We start from the raw sequence: 20,365 nt of genomic DNA on the forward strand, positions 1-20,365 counted from the left end.
ATAGAATGAAGATAATATGATTATTAGTCTATACGGTGAACACCACAAAAAAAAAAGTAAAAAAACCAGTAGAGAATTGATGCTTTTCTACTCCTGCTCTCAAAAAGAAGTTGGTGATACCAACCCCAAAATGGTGACAATGGAAAAAGCATCTCATCCCGCAAAAAAAATGGCATCACATGGCCCTAATAGCGCAAAAGCGAAAATTTTACAGCCTTCAAAAGAGGCCAATGAGGAAAGTAAAATCCTGGCAGCTGTAGGGTGCTCCTTCCCTTCTGCGCCTCACTGTGTGCCCATAAAACAAGTCACGGCCACATGTGGGGGGTCTCTGTACTCGGGAGAAATTGTAGAACAAATTGTATGGTGGGTTTTGTATTTTTATCTTTTGGAAATGTGTAAATTTTAGGGCTAAATGAACGTATAACCGGCACAATTTGACTATTCTAAATTTCGCCTCCATTTTCATGTAATTACTATGAAGATCTCAAGGGGTTAACAATCTTCGTAAAAGCTGTTTCTGATAGCTTGAGGGGTGCAGATTTGAAATTGGGTTGATTATATAGGGGGTTTTGATGCTAAATATGTAAATTTTCATTCAAAACTGTATTTATCCCCAAAATAGTCAATTCTGAAAATCCGGAAAAGCGCTATTCGATTTGTAAGCCGCGTGACATCAAAATAAATTATCCAGACATTTCAAAAATGGTGAAAATGTAAAGTAGACAAATGGGAAATGTTATTCAGCAACTTATTTAGGTGGTAAATCGATCTGCCTGAAAACGCAATGATTTCAAATTTCAAAAATGGCAAATTTTTCAGAAAATTCATCATATTTTCTTTTTTTTTATAAATAAACGCAAAACTTATCAGCCAAAATTTACCACTAAAATGAAGTACAACATGTGGGGAAAAAACAATCTCAGAATCGCTTTGATAAGTAACAGAGTTCAAAAGTTATAACCATATAAAGCGACGCATGTCAGAATCCAAAAAATGGGACTGAGCCTTAAGCTGTAAAATGGCTGCGTCCTTAAGGGGTTAAGGGTAAATACATCACTATGTGGTTTAGATTTATAAACTTTATTAAACAGACTGGTATAACATATTGCTTTCACAAACAAATGATAAAGGGTTGAAAATCATCTTCAGGAACAACTGATATAAAACAAACACATATAAATATTTTCTTAGTAAGACGTATAAGATGGGGTTTGCCCTCTCAGATCCCACTCATTTCAGATCCTTTGAGGGGCTTTACTCGCTCCTACCCCAGTCTGCCTGACTGGGCCTTATACAAAACTACACAGGTAAATACTGGGGAGGATTAGCAGCAATGTGATATTATTGTAGAGCACGAAAACAAAGAAAACTTCACGACCCGTAGAGGCCAGTGTTAGCTGGAACCCTTCGTCCTGAGTATCAGAGAGCAGTTTGTTATAGGAGAAGAAGCGCATTGGGGCACATTTACTAAGGGGAGTAACTGCACTGAATGCAGGATTGCCTGTGTATAATGTAGGGTGCGCCAGATTGCTGGCGCCCTTAGTAAATGTTCCCAATCTCACCCCTACACCAGATGTGGTTCTGTTAGTTGCCCACGTGCTATAGGCAGATGACACAGTTCCTGTACACACACTTTAGAAGAGGGATATTTCAGGGGTGAGTACATTTTGACTTTATTACTGTATGTTCTTACCCAATTAAAAAAAAAAAAAAAATCAAGGAAAACTTTCTAAAACTGTTTACTGCTGGTTGTAGAAAGGGGCAGATAACAAAATTGTAGACAATATGTGGGTATGGCTTCTGCTGAAGAGCTCCTTCATCTAAGGCTGGCTGCGCACAAATGTATTCAGCCCATGGAAAAAGACCCATGTGTTGGTCTTAGGCCACGGTCACACGTACGGCTAGGCATCCGTTCATAACGCGACGTTGGTGCACAGGGGGAGGTCCTTGGCCCGAACGCACATGCGTTTCCAGAGAAACGCATGCGATCGGCTTATCAGTCGCGTGCGTTTCCATGGAAACACATGTGCGTTCGGGCCGAGGACCTCCCCCTGTGCGCTAGCAGCGCGTTATGAATGGACGCCTAGCGGTATGCGTGACCGCGGCCTGATTTCACAGACTACACACTTGGCACCAGGCGGGAGTCCTTGCATCTTAAAGCATACAGAAATATGATGCAAGGAACAACAGCGCCAACACCATTATATTTGTTACAGTTCGGCCACCAGACAGTAAATCCTTGCATCATTTCTGTATGATGCATGGGCTCCCATCCTGTGCAGCCAGCACACGAGTCTGTTCCCACATGCTGCACACGTTCATGTGCTCTAATTAACCATTAAAGTGGTTTCCTCCCCCTATACTTCTAATGACCTAGTCACAGGTTAATAATCAATAGACTAATCAATAGATGACAGATGAGGATAAATCACTACTACATTATGGCCTGAGGCTGGCAGGTGCTTGGTGTGGTTGCTGCCCAGCTGTCTGTCAGTACAATTTAGCTTTCACATGAAGAAAGACAGTCAGGGAGGCATATAACATATTGCTCATATTAAATCTTTTTTGGCATTACATCAACTCCAAAAAAAAAGGAATGAAACACATCACGCAAGCTGGTCATGCATGGAAATCTGGGGACCTAGTGCTACCTCACCAGTAAGATATAGATAATAATGTTCCTATGAACTGCAAACGTTTTTTTTTTTTTCATTCATTGATTCCAAAACATTTGAGACTGGAATCTGTAAAAAAAATAAAGTCTTAAAGAGGACCTGTCACCTCTAAAAACTGCACTAGGAGCAGCTAACTAAAGTAAGTGCTACAGCATATGCCGCAGTGTTACATTGCTGGAGGGACCTCCAATAACACTAACAAACACTGCAGTGCTGTACAATTTAAACCGCTGCACCTGCGCTCTCTCTAGTAGTGTAACACTGCGGCATATGCTGTAGCACTAGGAGCTGCTTACTCTAGTGCAGTTTTTAAAGGGGACAGGTCCTCTTTAAAGGGGTTGGCCACTTTACCTGATGTTTTTTGTAATGTGTGTGTAAGTGGGGGGGGGATATTAGGTAATTTACCAACATACATCTATTACAAGTTCTGAACCATTTTATTGATATGTAAAGGGGACGCAGATGGAGGGTCATGTGATCTCTAACAGTCCATGAACAATTTCCCTGCCAGGACCTTAATCTTATATTCACAAACACTATCATAAGCTCATGGCAGGGCAATTGCTCATGACAGATATGATTACATGACTCTGTTGCACAGAATAATAATATGTCTATAATATACCTTTCTTGTAGGTGGGTGCTTGTTGGGGTCTGTACTCGCTGCTTCAATAGGTAATCCCTGGTTTCCTATCCCACTGTGCTCAGTTGTCTGTAATTTTTTTTTTACTTTTCCTTGTGTAATTCATATGTCATATCTGTGCGTGCTATGACATCACTTCCCTTTAGCTGTACTTGACTACTTTTCTGCTAGGTCTGGGCCTTGGCCTGTTATCGGCGAACCAAAAACCAGTTTCCCCCTTCAATCCCTTGAGTGTGGCCCAGTGTCACATAGGAATGAATGGGAAGACTTGCTTTGGGTTCTCGAGTGGATCAGTCAGTTTTCTGATCATGTGATAGCGCCAGGGCCCAGAATAAGCAGTAAAGCTGCTTCATAAAGGGAGATGTCAGGACAGGACATATAAATAACAAATTAGCAGTTTTTTCTTTAATACATTTTTAGGTACTTAAAAATACCCAGATACCAACATAAAACACATAATTACCTAAGAAACCAGACAGACTGCTTGCTGGTGGCGGTGTAGATTCTTCTACTAACATGGAGAAGCTCATTACAGAGCGAGGTGAACAGGAGGTTTAGTTGTATTTATACTTCTATATGTCTCTTAAAGGTTATGTCCATCTGCCCAATCATATTTACATTCCCCAAAGCATCTAAAATAAACGCAATGTTGTCATAGGATGTTGTTACAAGCTCCAATGCACATAATATGTCTCCATGGTAACAGACAGCAACTGAACCCTATGTAGTCAGACCCTTTTATCAGTCCTTTAGAGGTAAATGTAAATAAAATCCTTTTTTTTCCCAGGTTTTTTTTTCTTTTCCATCGCTGTGTCTTACCAGGGGTACTCATTATATAGGAGCTATAGGAACTTTCCAAAGTTGTTTTATATTTTTGATTTTAGAGGCACTGAGGCTATAATAAATGATTGTGAAGGTGGACATAGCGCTTAAGTGTGAGATAATGACTATATATTTATTGCTGTTAATATTTACTAATAAAATACTAATTATTCCAAACTTTAGCTGTCAAAATATTAGGTTCATTCTTTTCATCAAGTGTCCAATTTTTCTTTTTATATTTGGAAAAATATAGAATTACTATACAAGTAGCATGCCCTTTTAGTCAGGACTGAGGAAATCCTCTAAATGGTGTTGGTTATACAGGAAGACTACTCCATACCCCAGTCCAGTCTTCCTATATGACTGTGTGTTGGGAATGCCAATAATTTGCGGATGGAGATGGTAATGTGCATGATGCTGCCCGCTTAGTACAGTATGCTAGACTATAAGGCGCACTGTATTAGATTCAAGCCCTGGGTTACAAAATACCTTATAGCAGAACACTGTGTTGTAAACATATCCTATATACAAGTATTTCGAGGACGTTTCGGGAGATGCTTTCACATTATATGCTGTGAAGGAGAGCCCTGAAATGACCAGAAGGCCCGTTCATCACATAACAGAAGTCCACGCCACGTGGCGCTGTGGTAGATGTTAGAACGTGTAGACGACATTGGTTAGTAAAAAGGTTTAATGCAAATTAGGTTTCATCCATGTTCCGCAATAAACTTTCACAGCGTTTCTTTACATCAAGAATTTTTCCAGTTTCTCTGCATATTCCGCATTTGTCTGAAACTAGAAAATAAGAGAAAAGTAGTTACATGAGTGACACAGAACAAGATCTTCTAGGAATGCTTATGGAAAGTATAGATCACAAATAGGCTTCTATAGAACGGTGACTAGAGGGCTAACCCAAACACTGATGTGGGGTTCCTCCATGCTGTAGCTTCACAGACTGTCACACTGTCTTGTCCTCCCTGATGTAATCTCAACAGCAGAGGAAGTTTCAGCACACAGTGGGAGAAGGAAGGGGGGGTTTTCATGCACAATGTAAACGCTCAGACTCATTAGCATACTTTAAAAAGTTGATTTTAGAAGAGGGGAGGCCATGGATAACACATATGAGAAAGTGTCCCTGGTTTGATGCTTGATTTTAATTTTAGATTTACTTTAAAGGGGTATTCCAGTAACATTGAATAATCCCCTATCCACATCCATAGTACGGCACTGTCCAATGTGCGACAAGCTGCTCGATTCATTTGGGGGTTAGTTACAATGGACCCCTGTTCTCATATCACCTCCATCTCCCTTAAATCTGGTCAGCAAAAGTTATGTGATTCATGGCCACGAGCGTGTGCCACTGACCTTGGTCCTCACATAGGCTCCGGTTCAGGCATGTTCCTTAATCTTATCTTAATCTTTTCTCAACCCACAGTGGTGTTTTGGTTAGCCTTGGAAAGCCCCATTAATTCCCAGTTAGGCTCCATGCACACGTCCACATAAGCAGATATGTGCGGTAAGCCGCAAGGCAGCTGGAGAGAGTGGGGGATGAGCGGTCACCCCTCCTATCTTCATAGGGAATTGAGCAGGAACAGAACCTGCTCTATCATTCGTGGTGCGGCCTCCAGTGCACAATTCGATGTCTGTGGCGGCCTGAAGCTAGCCGTCCTTTTTTATGGAGAACTTATGCCCTCATTTTTGGACATGTGCATGGAGCCTTGCACTGTACATCTGCAGCAATTCCCAGTTCCAGTATGTCCTTGAATCTTCAGAGGTCAGGACAATGCCAGCTGATGATGGCACATGGACAGCATTTGGGTTCCTGAATTAATAATAATGATGATAAAAGTGACTGCACCTTCTGCAGCCCGATGCTGACAGTCATAACATAAACGCATGGTCAGACGCTGCACAGGCTTCAAGGAGACGCCATATCAGTCCGTGTTGTAAGATCACCTTGTGCCGATTCAGGAGAAAAGTAAATTAGAGCAGTGGTATAGGCCAAGCACAACCTTGGGTCCTAAAATACTTCAAATATAGATTTTCTGGGATCCACAAACACATTAATAATGAAAATGTACATGTGCATTTATAGAAGCGGGGAAGGCTATGCTGCAGAAATAAGGCATTGTGTAATGTGAGGCTGCAGCGGACAAACCTAACAGAAAACCAAAAATCCTCACTTACATGGGGGGGGGGGGGGGATTCTCAGTTTCTCGTAAAGATGTTCTCTCACTTTATGATAGAAGCTTCTACAAGTCTGAGAATGAAGGGGTCACAGCATATTGGTGGCTGGGGCTGTGACACCAATGTGACAACCTCTGACCCTAGAGGAAAGATAACTAGGAAAGATTTCCATCATAGGAAGGTATTTTACAATAAGCTGTGAGACTACAGAACACACAAGCATAAGACTTAGTGATGACTGATACATTGTACTAGTGACATTGGGGCCAGGATACCTTTCCAGAAATCTAGAATATTGCAGCTTATGGAAACTAGATTTCTGTAAATGGGATGCAGAATGAGGTATTTAGTGTTACGGGTCAGCCTTTTTTTTTTTGGTCAGAGGGCAGCATTTTCATAGTATTATACAGACAATAATTGGGCAAATAGTTTAGATATAGACCCAGCCCAGACATTATATTATAATACAGACCCCAGCCCAACTTATACAATATCTCATGATACAGATCCCAGACCAGAAATTGGAACACATTTACTTACCCGATCCCCGAGGTGCGTTGTCCGACGAGGATGAATACTACCGCGATTCAACAAGATTGTGAGCCCGATTTCTTGCATGTGTCGCTTCCCCTCTCAGGTCCCGGTGTATGTAAGTGCATGCCTTGCGACACAATTTGAATTTTAAATCCTGCGCTTAGTCCAAATCAGTCAGGTTGTCCGACGGCCAACACCACCCCAACGAAAATGCGGTCCGCGGAACCTTAGTAAATGTGCCCCATTATCTTATAATACACACCCCAGCTCAGAAAGACATTATCGTATGATACACACCCCAGCTCAAACAATATTTTATAATACCCCAGCCCAGACAACTAATAAGACATTTATATATTTGGGAGTTCTCACCTCATCCTAGTTCAGTTCTGTTTTTGTTTAAGATATTCACAAATCATACATCACATGCATATTTCTATTTCCTAATTCCCTAAAGCAACATGAGAGGGTTTCCTGTATTCTGCTCTCACAAAAATGGTCTAAATTTGCACATTTGTCTCCTGCACTACATGTGGATATACCCTTACAGGAGATGTACCATAAAAAGAAAATCAAGCATTACACCAAGGACACTTACTCTTAGATTCAGGCACTGGGACTGTTGTCCATGGCTTCTTTCTAAAATCAACTTTTAAAAATATTCCAATCTGCCAGAAGGCTACTGGGGGTATGAGCAGGACTCCTCTGTGCAGGAGCACATCCCTCCTCCCACTGTGAGAGATTACAGCAAGAAAAGGGATAGGGGTAATGCTCCTGCACAGAGTAACAGCCTGTGAAGCTACAGCACAGAAGGACAGAAGTGTTTGTGCCAGTTTTCTGTATGACTTTGCACTAGAAAGAACGTGCAAGCTGCTCGCACATGTATTTATAAAGTGTCTGCGCCAGTTTTGTGTCGGGGATGCGCTGTGTCTGACAAGACAAAAAAAAAAATGTGTAGCTGAGGGGGCCGTTTAGTTGAAGTCTGCACCACATTTATTAATGACGTGTGCCACAATTCTGTACAAAAAAAAAAATGGTGCACACTTTCAGAGCAGTGCAGGGGGACCAGATTCATGAGGACTGCCTATGGAGTGTGTAAAATGCACCCCTGCACTGCTTAGAAAGTCGGCACTTTTTTGGGGGGGAGGGGGGTACACTTTGTTCATGCTGCAGAATGGTGGAGCACATCAGTAATAAATACTCCTACTAAGCAGTAACACACCCCTTTAGGAGCACATTGGGGGACAGTTACTGTGGCACTTCCGCCAGTTTTTTGGCGCTCTCATTGCATGTTCTTCTTTTTCAACCGATTTATTAGCAGGTGGCACCAAAAGAATTTTTTTTTCCGCTAGCTCCGAAAAGGTGCTTTGGCGGAATAGTTCTTAGCCATTTTTGGCCCCTGTAAACTGGCAGAAAGTAGAACCAAAGAAATTGGGTTTAGCTGGGACACAAAGCCGTGCGATTGCACTCCGCCTACACTAGCGTACCCAAAAGGCGGAGTTTAAAATCAAATTGAGTTCTACTGCAATGGTTATCATAGATTTTGGATTAAAGGGGTATTTCCATCTGGGCATTTACATTTAATTGGATTAATTTGCCATATATAAACATTTCTTCAATTGGATGTTATTAAAAAAAATGTTCCTGTGTGAAGATAATTTCTCATAAATGTAGTGATATGGTAGCTTAGAAACGAAATAGCTTCTTTGGATATGACCCCCTCTACTGGAGTGATTGCACAAAGAAACAAAAAGGTTTTACATATTAAATGTCCTGGAGTTACTGCATGTCCCGCAGCCGTCCTGTGGTAATGAACACTGAATCCAGGAGATCAGGCAGGACTCTATAGCCCAAGTCTGGCCACCGCTACCAAAATGTGAGGTGGTCGTATCCGAGGAAGCCATCTTGTTTCTAAGGGACAACATGGCGACATTTATGAGAAATTATCTTCACACAGGAACATTTTTTTTAATAACATCCAATTGAAGAAATGTTTACATATGGTAAATGAATTTAATTAAATGTCCAGATGGGAAAACCCCTTTAATTGTACGACGGTCTATAACATGTAGATGGGTGTTGGGATGCAGGAGGCAAAACACTCCCCACATCAGAATGTGTCCTGTATCTGTCCTTCTGGCGTCCAATTCCGACTGGCCAACGTGTCGGATGAGGTCAGCCACCGATGCATTGCCACAGTGGCCATTGCTATACTCCAGGGCAGCGCTCAGCTTGTTCTCCGACTGCTGCACACATTAATGGAGCTCAGGACAGATTCTGGTCCCAGGGACAGAAAATGGTCTCTGTGCCAGAAATGTATCTGCACAGATCCACAACATTAAATAAGTATATCCATTTCAAGAGCAAGTCAGTTACCAAGCCAGTGCAGACACCGACATTTTATATAAATGCCCCCCAATTTTTTCGTCTTGCTGGACACAGTGCACCCGCGACACAAATTCGGCGCAGACACTTTATAAATACATGTACAAGCAGTCAGCACGTTCTTTCTAGTGCAAAGTAAAACAGAAAACAAACACTGTAATAAGTGTGGTCCAGTGCTCCTGTTTTGCTGATTTGTGGCGCATGTTCTTCATGAATCTGGCACCCCCTGCACTGCGCCGACAGAGTGCACCTACTTTTTTTTTATGGTGCACCTTTAACATGGGGCATGTGACACAATTCTGTCTGACTTTGCATGATAAATCTGGCGCACGGTCCAGCTGAGCACCGGAACGCCCCCTTATTTATTTTGCATGATGCCTCGTGCAGCTGTGCCACAAAACAGTCGCGTGTGACACTAATGTGGCGCAGACACTTCCTAACTACATGTGCAAGCAGATTACACATAATAGAACGTGCAAAGTCCATCATAAAACTGGCGCACGGCCCGCAATGTTTCCGAATGTCTCCCCATGGTGAAGCCTTGTCCATTGTGAAGCCGCTTTGCCCGGGTCACGTGATGTGATAACTTTATTACCTACATATTCCATACAACTACTTTGTATGAATGTGAGCAGCAGGAGGGGTAGTCGGGACGAGGTAGGAGGAGCATGTGACATACAGGTCATACAAGGGTCTTATAACTGTACATAGACTTATCCAAAGCAGCCAATCACATGTCTGCTCTCATTTTGCGCAGGCGCTGGATAAATGACAGCTGCAATGTGATTGGTTGTTAGGGTTCTAGCGTCCCCCGGTAACTCACTGTAGGTGCGGGAGTGCTCCGGGCAGGGGCCATGCTGCAGAGCGGCGGATCACTAGTCCAGGTAGCCGTCCAGCACGTCCATGTCGCTGCCCGCCTCATACAGCAGCGATGCGGGGTCTGACAACACTCCGAGCTCCGCCAGCGCCTGGTCCATGTCCTCGGGCAGGAAGACGATGCCCACGTTGAGGGCGATGTACTCCATCAGGAAGGCATAGTACAGGATCAGCACATTGACGAAGAACAAGCCCACGTAGAACATATAGGGGAGCTCATGCGGATCCAGCGGTGCGGGGCCCGGGCACTGCCTGCCACTGCAGAGCGACACTCATATACATACACGGGGGCGGGGAGCAGCCTGCCGGGGGCGGGGACTCACACACAAGATAGGTTGTCACTCACACGCGCCACGGTCCAGTGTCATCATCCCTGTGTACATTACTATCAGTGACAAGAAATGATTACTTGTACATACAATGCATCAATTTTATTTTACCTCCTGTATGGTAGCGGTGCTGATGATTTCCCTTCCCTCAAAAACACTTCAGGCCCAGTTCACACCTGCGTTCGGACCTCCGTTACTGAAACAATAATAACGGAACACGGATCTGTTATTATGTCCATGGATTTTACTGGACGTTTTTTAGAAGAGGATTAAATGGACACTAACTAAACCCATTAGCACCTTAATGACTGTGAGGAACTAGAGCGGTGATGGCGAACCTTTTGGAGACAGAGTGCCGGAGCTACAACCAAGACCCACATATATGTCGCAAAGTGCCAACATAACAATTTAAGCAGTAACTTATTGCTTCTTGCTGTAGCACAGGTTTTAATCATACTGGCCTCCTGAATTCACCAATACAATAGAAAGATGATGGAGAAATTTGGATTGTAGCTTCCCTCCAGGGTCCTCTGAAGAGAGAGAATTAGGAGACCCAGAGCAGGAGCTGCAATGACAATCCATCTAGCTGGCAAACTCTGTGCTGGGGTGAAGGCCTGGGTGCCCACAGAAAGGGCTCTGAGTGCCACCTCTGGCACCCGTGCCATAGGTTCTCCACCACTGTACTAGAGGGTTTCAGTGGCCTTAAGAATGTTTGAAAACCAAATTCACATTTCCCAACTTTTGGGCTAGAGAAAGAGGAACAAAAAGCTCCCCCCATTTTTTTTAAACCACACCCATTGTCCCACCCCCAAACACATAATTATAAGTATAATATTGACCTTAATGGCCCCTCATAGTATAATGGCCGAATTCTATCCTATGGACTTATATAATACCTCCTAATGCAACATATAATGGCCCATCTTTAATTTTATCCTCCCTATACATTTGTTCCCGCACTATTATTTATCTCCCCTTGACTTATATATAATACTTTATGTACTCCTACCCCATCCCCTCCTCCTATCCTCTCCTCCTCCCCATCATGGCCCCCTGCCCTCCATTTTGTGCCACCTGTCCTCCATCCTCCCTTGTGGCCTCCTGTCCTCCCACCCCCTCATATTGTGACCTCCAGCCCTCCACCCCCCTCATATTGTGCCCCCTGTCCTCCATCCTCCCTAGTGGCCTCCTGTCCTTCCTCCTCCATCTACCTCATATTGTGGCCTCCCTCCTCCATCCCTTTCATATTGTGGTCTTCTGCCCTCCACCCCCTCATATTGTGGCCTCCTATCCTCAATCCCCCCTCATATTGTGGCCTCCCTCCTCCATACTTCCTTATATTGTGGCCCCTCTCCCCTCCAAATTATTAAACAAACAAAAAAACTTGTTACGTACCTTTCCCTCACTCTCCCGCCGCAGTCCTGCTTCTTCTTCTGATGCCTGCACTCTGAGCTGACTTGGAGAAGGGGGGCACAACCGCCCGAGGTGGGGGGGAATCAGGAGGCAAGACAAACCGGGACATGCAGGGACATTTTCCCAACCACCCGGGATGGAGGCACAGTGAAAAAAAAAAAACGGACAGTCCCCCCCAATCCCTGACGGTTGGGAGCTATGGAAGAGGGCTCAGGGCCCTCCACAAACATACCTAGCCCTCTTCAGCTGTGCCGTCAATGTTCCATCGGCAATGTGTTTTAAAACGCAATGCAATCATAACGTGGGAAGCTTGTGATGATTGCATCTGCATTGCAGAGGAAACGTATGCGATCAGGAACAAGCACCTTGTTTACATGCAAAACACGTGGTGCTAGTTACCGATCATATATGTTTCCTCTCAAGTGCAGATGTGATTGGCACAAGCCCCTTCCTGCTATGATTGCGTTGTGTTTCAAAACACATTGCCCATGGAACATGTGACCGCATGAAACAATGAAATCATTTCCTTATCCCTAGAACTAATGTATGAATAAACCAAAAAAATCATAAACATGTTATTTATTGTCTGATCTTTTAAAATATTAAAACAGTTATTCCCGGCAGTGAACCCCTTAACCGAACATATCAGAATCTCCACTTTCTTGCCATTTCAAAACACAAAAAAATGGAAATTTTTACTTTTTAAACTTAATTAAACCTAGTAGAACTGTATAAATCTGGTATCTCTGTGATTGTACAGACCCAAAGAATAAAGGGGAGGAGTCATTTGGAACGCACAGTGAAATCCTTAAAAACAGAACCCATAAGAAAATGTTTTTTGTTAATTTCACTGCATTTGTAGTTTTTTCCTTGCTTCCCAGTACATAGCATGGAAAAATAAATACTGTCACTACAAAATACTATTTGTTATGCAGAAAACACTTTATCAGTAAAGCTCTCAGCATGATGTATGGTACTTGAGCTCCATCTGTTCTACAAGATGTATAAATGTATCTCCCCAGATAAAAGACTCAACTCATTTTATACCATGGGGCTGCTTGGATTATATGATTGAAAACGTGAAAAGTGAGAGATAAAAACGCCCACTACATAGGCCAGCAGTGACTGCCGAGAGTCATGAAAACTGTACACCATGTATGTGATCACATGAAATCACAACAGCCTCCATGGAGGATGAGGAGGAGTAACAGTCCATGGAGGCTGCTGTGACTTCATGTGGTCAGATACATTCATAGGTTACAGTTTGCTATTATTAAGAGGCTAAAGTACCTGAGATGATGTCACTCTGGTCACATGACATGAACTGTGATCAGTAAGGAGGCATAAGGCTTGGGGAGGTTTAGATGGGAGGGGCTGTCTGAGCAGGACACGCCCCCTCTGATGCCAGGTAATATAAGATAAAAGGTGATTTATGTGGATGTAAGCAAAACAATTTTTAGCTAAAAGAAGGGTGTCAGTTAGTGAATAGAGCTCTAAAGGAACATGTAACTGGCTGTATATGTGCAAATATGGTGACTTTAAGCTACTTATGTCCTTGTTATTTAGAAAAAAAAGAATGCAAAAATTATGCAAATGAGCCTGTGGAGCCATTTGACTCATCTGCATAATTGTAAATGCCTTTTTTGTAAAAAAAAAAAAAAAAAACGGCATAAGAAGCTAAAATAAGAATGGATCTTGCCAGAGGGGCACACACCAGTATGTCAGTGTGCTTGGTTTACAATCCTTCATCCTGGTGGTAGATGTCCTTTAAGGATGGTTTATGCTACAGGGCAATAGTCATTAGGATTGGTGTGGAATAGTGACACAGATCGGTGAGAGGTCTGATTTCGCTTTAGGTAGTGCCCTGTAAAATATTCACTTTACTGGGCTAAGCTGTGGCACCAGGCATCTCCATATTTATGGATGAGCCAACTGTGAAATGTATTGTGAGACCTTTTTCATGGAAGTCACATGCAGTCAAGAAAGTGTTTAATGGGTGTCTAAGAGTGGACATAAGAGGGGTTTGACATTTGAGCCCTGCAGTAATGACTTGTATTGAGCTGGAAGCAGGCAGCTGCATCCAATCTAGAGTGGCCAAGAGCTGCTATTACAGTGTAGCCTCCATTGATTTGAATCAGAGCTGAAATGAAATAGCTCTGTACACTCTGTAGTGGCTTGGTTACACTGCCTGCATCAATGTGGGGCCTAGGCATCACATGTCCATGCCTTAAGGATGGACTATTCATTTTCAGTCTCAGACAACCTCTTTAACTTACTCAATGTCCAAAAAGGCCACCAATTTTGATAAATAATTAAAAAGACTGACTTCAATATAGGTCCAAATTCATCCCTTCTGTGAACCATTATGTGGAGAATCTCTTGTTGTGGTGGCTTTGAGCTGTCAGTGTTGTGCATGGACAGCCATTCATCTATGTAGTTACCATGTAATATTACAGTGATACAATTATTTTTTTTTTATTAAAATTTATTTATTAAAAACCGTTATAAAATTTTTTGAATATTACAAATTATTACACATTCTGACAACATAAAATCACTGGCAACAGTATCGGCAGATAGTGGTAATAATGACAGGACCAAACATGTAAAATCATCCATCGCTCCCCATAGTTCTACACCAAATGGAGAGTGAGGAACGATTTTATCTCCACATTCTTTGCATACAGTGCAATGCTTGTACCAAGTCCATACAAAGACCCTCTGTTACATGGAAAATTCCTAAAATTTGCTACAGACACTAATAGAGTAGCTCTGTGGCTCCACATGGCACAGGGACATCTGTAACAAATTTTTAAAGTGCTCTTTACACTATATATAGCATCCAATTCTGTTTTTTTTTTTTTTGGGAGGGGGTTCAGGGTACAGAGCTTGAGTGCTCGCCCCATCGTCAGTGGTTAGAGACATAGTACATATTGAATGATACACTTGCAGTAGTTTTGGAAGTTATTAGCTGCATCACTGAATTATAGTAGTCCATAATTATGTGCCTAGGGAAATAATGGAGCCACACTGTGACTTTAATGTTCCCATTTAGAGACAAAAGTAAAATTATACCCATCATTATATACTGTATATTAGCACAAAAACAATGTCATGTACCTTGTTAAATGCCTTATTCAAAACAATACAGCAGAAATGCAACACCCATTGACACGTGTATTAAAGGGGTATTCCCATAAAGACAAGATTCTTAAATATACTCAGGATAACAAAATAATATTCTATAACATTCGATAATTTAGTGTATTGACAAAAATAAAGAATTTCACAGATATAATTCCAACCTGTCTCTATCAGTTCGTGAATCTCCTGACTATGGTCAGATTCTTCTCATGAATAGCTTCTGCACACTGCAGTGCTTTCTGCAGACCCTCTTTCATCTCTTATCCGTCTCATCACTCTTTCTATGTGTCAAATACTAGTACAATATTCAGAAGGTAAATAAAAGTATATATAAACCTGTGCCTTGATAATCTAAGCACATTGTCAGCACACTGTATCTCATAGCATTAGAGGGATCATGAAGTGTCTGCTTAGAGAGTCCTCGCTCACACACTGGAATGTTGCACTGACCATCACTGAGTGATAGGAGCTAGAACAGCAATAAAACTGAGTAAAATTGTAAAGTAAGGGCTTAAAAATGTTTGTTCTGTAAACATGACTAGGAGATTAAAATTTTAAAACTTTCTTTCATGGGCAAACCTCTTTATTGGAAAAAGTGACAATGTTTTGCGTTTTCTGTGCAAACCTTTAAATAAATGATGAAATCTTTAAAGGCACATGGGGCACATCTTGGCATAAATTGGGTGCATGGCTCTTACAGTAAAGGGTGTATCGAGACCACTATAGAAAACGCTGGCGTAGTCTCTAAAGGAGTAGATTAAATGTATGTGGAGCCTATGGAACAGGAAGGGCAAGTACAAGAATGCCACACCATTGCTACCCCCATTCACCGGTACGGTGGGGTTCAGCTATTAGACGTTTAGCACTTATTTTGTGCATAGATGAGACGTAAATTTTGGAAGAACACTTTAAAATTATACCCACATTATATGTGGGTACTGCAGTGATGCCCTTCCCCATGTGTCCTTGGAATATCTACCCCATAAACCACCATCATACTTACCACTTACACTATGAAAATATAACTTCACCGCATGGCATCATAGAGATATCACAACATCCAGTGCCTGATTAAGAACACCTGACTTACAGACAACCCCTAGTTACAAACGGACCCCTGGATGTTGGTAATTTACTGTACTTTAGCCCCAGGCTATAAACAGCTGTAACAGTTATCACAGGTGTCTGTAATGAAGCTTTATTGTTAATCCTGGTTCTTATGACAACCCAACATTTTTAAAATCCAATTGTCACAGAGACCAAAAAAAATTCTGCCTGGGGTTACAATTATAAAATATACAGTTCCAACTTACATACAAACTCAACTTAAGAACAAACCTACAGAACCTATCTTGTAAGTAACCCAGGGACTGCCTGTACAGCAGACCAGTATGGAGAATATGCACAATAATAAGCATTATGGGTTACAAGACCATGGATAGTATGGCATTGTATCCCAAATCAATAATGTAATAGATAGAAATGCAGTCACATATCATTCATGTATAGGTAAGCCACAGTCCAGAAATACGAGAACCATTGTTAAGGTTTTTGATTGTCAAATATGTATTACAAGATTCAAGTATAAAAGCAGCAGAAAAAGGGCTAAAAACACAAAATAACATTTACAAATTGTACAATATAGTGCAAATATAAAACAACATATTACAGTGCATAAAACTATCCTCACTCAATCTAGAGCTCGCCATGTGCTGCAAATGTTCCAAAATCATACCTTTAGTCTGTTTGAAATAGACATAAAGTAAAAAGATGAATTTGACTACAGATCACTATATTTACAAGGTATCGGCATAAATCACATGATTTATCAGTATGAACATAAAGTCACTCATGTTGCTCTAGAACTTGTTGCATCATCTGTAAAATGATTACCCCCCTAACGCCGCAGCCCTTTTTCGTTTTTGTGTTTTCATTTTTCATTCCCCACCTTCAAAAATCTGTTACTTTTTTATTTTTCCATGTACAGAGCTGTGTGACGGCTTATTTTCTGTATAACAAATTACACTTCCATGACGTGTACTGGGAAGCGGGAAAAAAATTCCAAATGCAGTGAAATTAGTAAAAAAAACGCATTTGTGCCGTATTCTTGTGGGCTTGGATTTTACGGATTTTACTGTGCACTCAAATTACATGTCTACTTTATTCTTTGGGTCAGTGCGATTACGGGGATACCAAATTTGTATAGGTTTTATAATGTTTTCATACATTTACAAAAATTAAAACCTCCTTTGGATTGTGCCATCTCCTGGCGCTAATAACTTTTTTATACTTTGGTATACGGAGCTGTGGGTGGTGTCGTTTTTTGTGGATTTTGATGACGTTTACAATGTTAAAAAAAAAAAATTTAAATTCAAAAAAGTGCCATTTTCGACTTTGGGCGCGATTTTCCGTTACGGTGTTAAACGCAGTGAAAAACCGTTATCATATTTTGATAGATCAGGCATTTTGGACGCGGCGATGCCTAATGTGTTTATATCAGTTCTAGGGGGGAAATTTGAGTTTTTAGGTTTTCTTATCATATTTTTTAAACTTTTTTTTAATTTTTATTTTTACGATTTTGCAGACTCCCTAGGGTACATTAACCCTAGGTTGTCTGTAAGATCCTATCATATACTGCCATACTACATGGGGATTTTACTCCTCATACATTACAATGTGCTGACATTATAATGCATGGGTTAACCCGAAGTATCCTCAAGTCTTCGTGAGACCCGAGGCTACCATGGCGATGGATAGCCGCTCCCCGATGATGTCACCCCATGCGCCACCATCTTTTTGAAGCTGCCAGCAGCTTTGACGGCGGCGATCAGCAGGAAAACACCCACGATTGGTGCTGGCACCGATCACGGGTGTTACCGATAAGCCTTTGCTGCAATATGCAGCAAAGACTTACCGGCTATGGAGAGGGCTCGGCCCTGTTGGTCACATGTCGGTAAGGGGTTAAGGTTAAATTGTAAAATTGTATAATTTTTTTAACCAATTTTTGGGGATGCAAGGTGGTAAATAAGCATTCATCTTTGCTGAAATATGTGCATATTGGCTGCCTAGTAGTATGGCAGTGGCTTCACATTAACTTTTGATACACAATTTCTCAGTGTGGCCCATAGATTCCCATTCCACGGCTCCAGACTTTTTGTAGAAATCTTCTCAGCTCCTGAGTGATGCAGTAATAGTAGCCAGAGGAGGGGGATGGAACTGCAGCCCTTCTATGTGTGAGATTTTATCTTCTATGAATTGGGCACAACACTACAATATAGTGCAAACAGTTGTCATAGTAATAGTGCAAATAATTGCCTTTTTGTGAATGTTTTTGTGCAATAAAAGTTACTGGGGCACATGTATCATAGTTTTTCGTCTGTCACTTTTTCAGGTTTCCTGAAGTCGGTCTACTTAATCATTGCAATTTATCTTAAGTTTTTTTGTGATACATGTGATGAGTTGCCTGTTTAGTCTCACTTTTGAGACGTGTGACATTTTAGTCCCAAATAGTAGTTTACCAAAAGTAACTTTGGGTCTAGCATTCCTACATTTCCTTCTTTTGTATCCTTGCGCATTCAATAGCAGCAAAAGATCCGTCAGTAGGTTACACATAGAAGGTCATTTGACTGTGCCCTTGTTTTATCTATCAAACATAACATAATTTGTTATTATGGGATGAATGTAAAATATAAACATTGGTAAATTTTTCATTAGTGCAATTCCGAATATTCTGATTATTCATTGTTTTTCTTTGATTCTTGCCTGAAAAATAAACAAAACATTTAGCAATTATTGTACACTGATTGATTGATTGATGCTGCAGATGCCTTAAGAGCAGGCAAGATCAATTAGTTATTGATTTTCATTGACACTTCCTGAACACACGGTTTCCTGGGTGTACAGGAAGTAAGATAGAGTTGTCCATATAACACTCGCCCAAAATCCTGTACATCACTCCCCTTTCACTCGCCTCAGTGAAATAGAGCCCTGTGGGCATGGTCGTCTGCCATTAACTTTCATCAGATATAAGCCTGTGCCGTAACAGGATTATATCAGGTTAGAAGTCAACCCAGGTAGCGTATATATAACCGAGACACGGACGTGGGGATTTGTGGATCGAGATAAAAAACAATGCAGATTTATATATATAATTTCCTTAAAGGAAACCTATCATTTGATTTGATGCATATGGCGGCACGCTGGAGAGGAGGAGGGGTAAACAATGGCGAGCTGTACGTATGGGGAAAGATAGAGCATAGCTGTCTATAGGGAAAGATAAGTTTTCGGCCAAATTTACGTCCCCAAAACTGCTGTATAAATGCAGCCTAAAGTGTAAAGTGGCTCGCACCCCCATGGAGTTAACTACCCTGTCCAGCTTGTATATAGGATAAGGATGAGGGAGGTCAGGGATAGTTATGACACATGTAATGCAGTAATGTACAAAAAAGACATGATATGTGCCCCTTTGCTGTTTTCTATTTTCATACCGGGTATGAAATGTCCTTTCTAGAATTTCCACTATTATGTAAAATATCACCGTTTAACTATAAAATTGATTAATTCTTATACACATAATATTGGAGGGAATTTTTTAGAGGATCAAGGAAGAGAGATGCCCCTATCTTCGGTTTTATAGAACATAGAAATACTGTATACTACTGGTGTCATATTAAAGATAAGAATCGCATCTTTAAAATCACACAGAATTGTAATTCTGTGGGCTACAGAACCAGAGATACAGAAAGTAAAACAAAGGGCAGGAATTAGATTTGTATCTTCAGCTCAAAATTCCAACTATGTATTTATCTTGGTGTATCTCAAAATGCATGGTTCTGGGTACTGTAGAAAAGAAGATAGGGGCACTCAGAACCATTTCTTTGGGCACTCAGACCATCGCTCCAGGACAGAGTTCACCAAATAGGACCAAATCCACCTGCAGTGCCCGGCAACTTAAGAGAGGCTGCTCTCAGTGCTGTTTTAAAGCAAAGCTTCATTGGCTGTTTGGAACTGCGGTAAAAGTGAGAAGGTGATGACAGAACTGCATTATCTTTGGAGGTCATCCTGCTGGACCCACTGTTCTTTCTCTACAGAGAGACTCTGGAGAGAAGCTACAAGAGTTTGCATTTGAGTTCCTTCTTTCAACAGTATTGGTGACCTCAGGGGGTCGAAAGATTTGAAAGATGAGGAAGAACAGGTAGCAATAAGTTACTGCTTGTGTTGTGCTTGTGTTGTAATGTTGTGTTGGCGCTTCAGGTAAATAAGTGGATTTTGGTTGTAGTTTGGGCACTTGGTCTCTAGAAGGATCGCCAACAGTCCCCTAGTAGGACTAGTAGTTTTATGAAGCCTATGTTTAGTTT

The 20,365-nt window shown here is 41.4% G+C and overlaps 2 protein-coding genes across 6 annotated transcripts in view; both read right to left on the bottom strand.

Annotated features, from left to right (window-relative positions):
• Window positions 1-2,543: 2,543 nt before the first annotated feature.
• On the bottom strand, window positions 2,544-10,394 carry DEXI (Dexi homolog). The gene is made up of 2 exons (XM_072120719.1): window positions 10,070-10,394; window positions 2,544-4,935 (listed from the first exon to the last, which is right to left on the bottom strand). The coding sequence occupies exon 1, from the start codon at window positions 10,326-10,328 to the stop codon at window positions 10,122-10,124; it is 207 nt and encodes a 68-aa protein (XP_071976820.1). The 5' UTR covers window positions 10,329-10,394; the 3' UTR covers window positions 2,544-4,935; window positions 10,070-10,121.
• Window positions 10,395-14,661: 4,267 nt separating this feature from the next.
• The window catches only part of CIITA (class II major histocompatibility complex transactivator), an 89,062-nt gene continuing 83,358 nt past the window's right edge, over window positions 14,662-20,365 (bottom strand). For all 5 annotated transcript variants that reach the window (XM_072120721.1, XM_072120725.1, XM_072120722.1 and 2 more), the window contains one exon: window positions 14,662-18,770. The gene's annotated coding sequence lies outside the window, so the exon portion shown is untranslated. The remainder of the gene's footprint in view (window positions 18,771-20,365) is intronic.

This window comes from Engystomops pustulosus, chromosome 8, assembly GCF_040894005.1.
Source record: "Engystomops pustulosus chromosome 8, aEngPut4.maternal, whole genome shotgun sequence".
Taxonomy (NCBI): domain Eukaryota; kingdom Metazoa; phylum Chordata; class Amphibia; order Anura; family Leptodactylidae; genus Engystomops; species Engystomops pustulosus.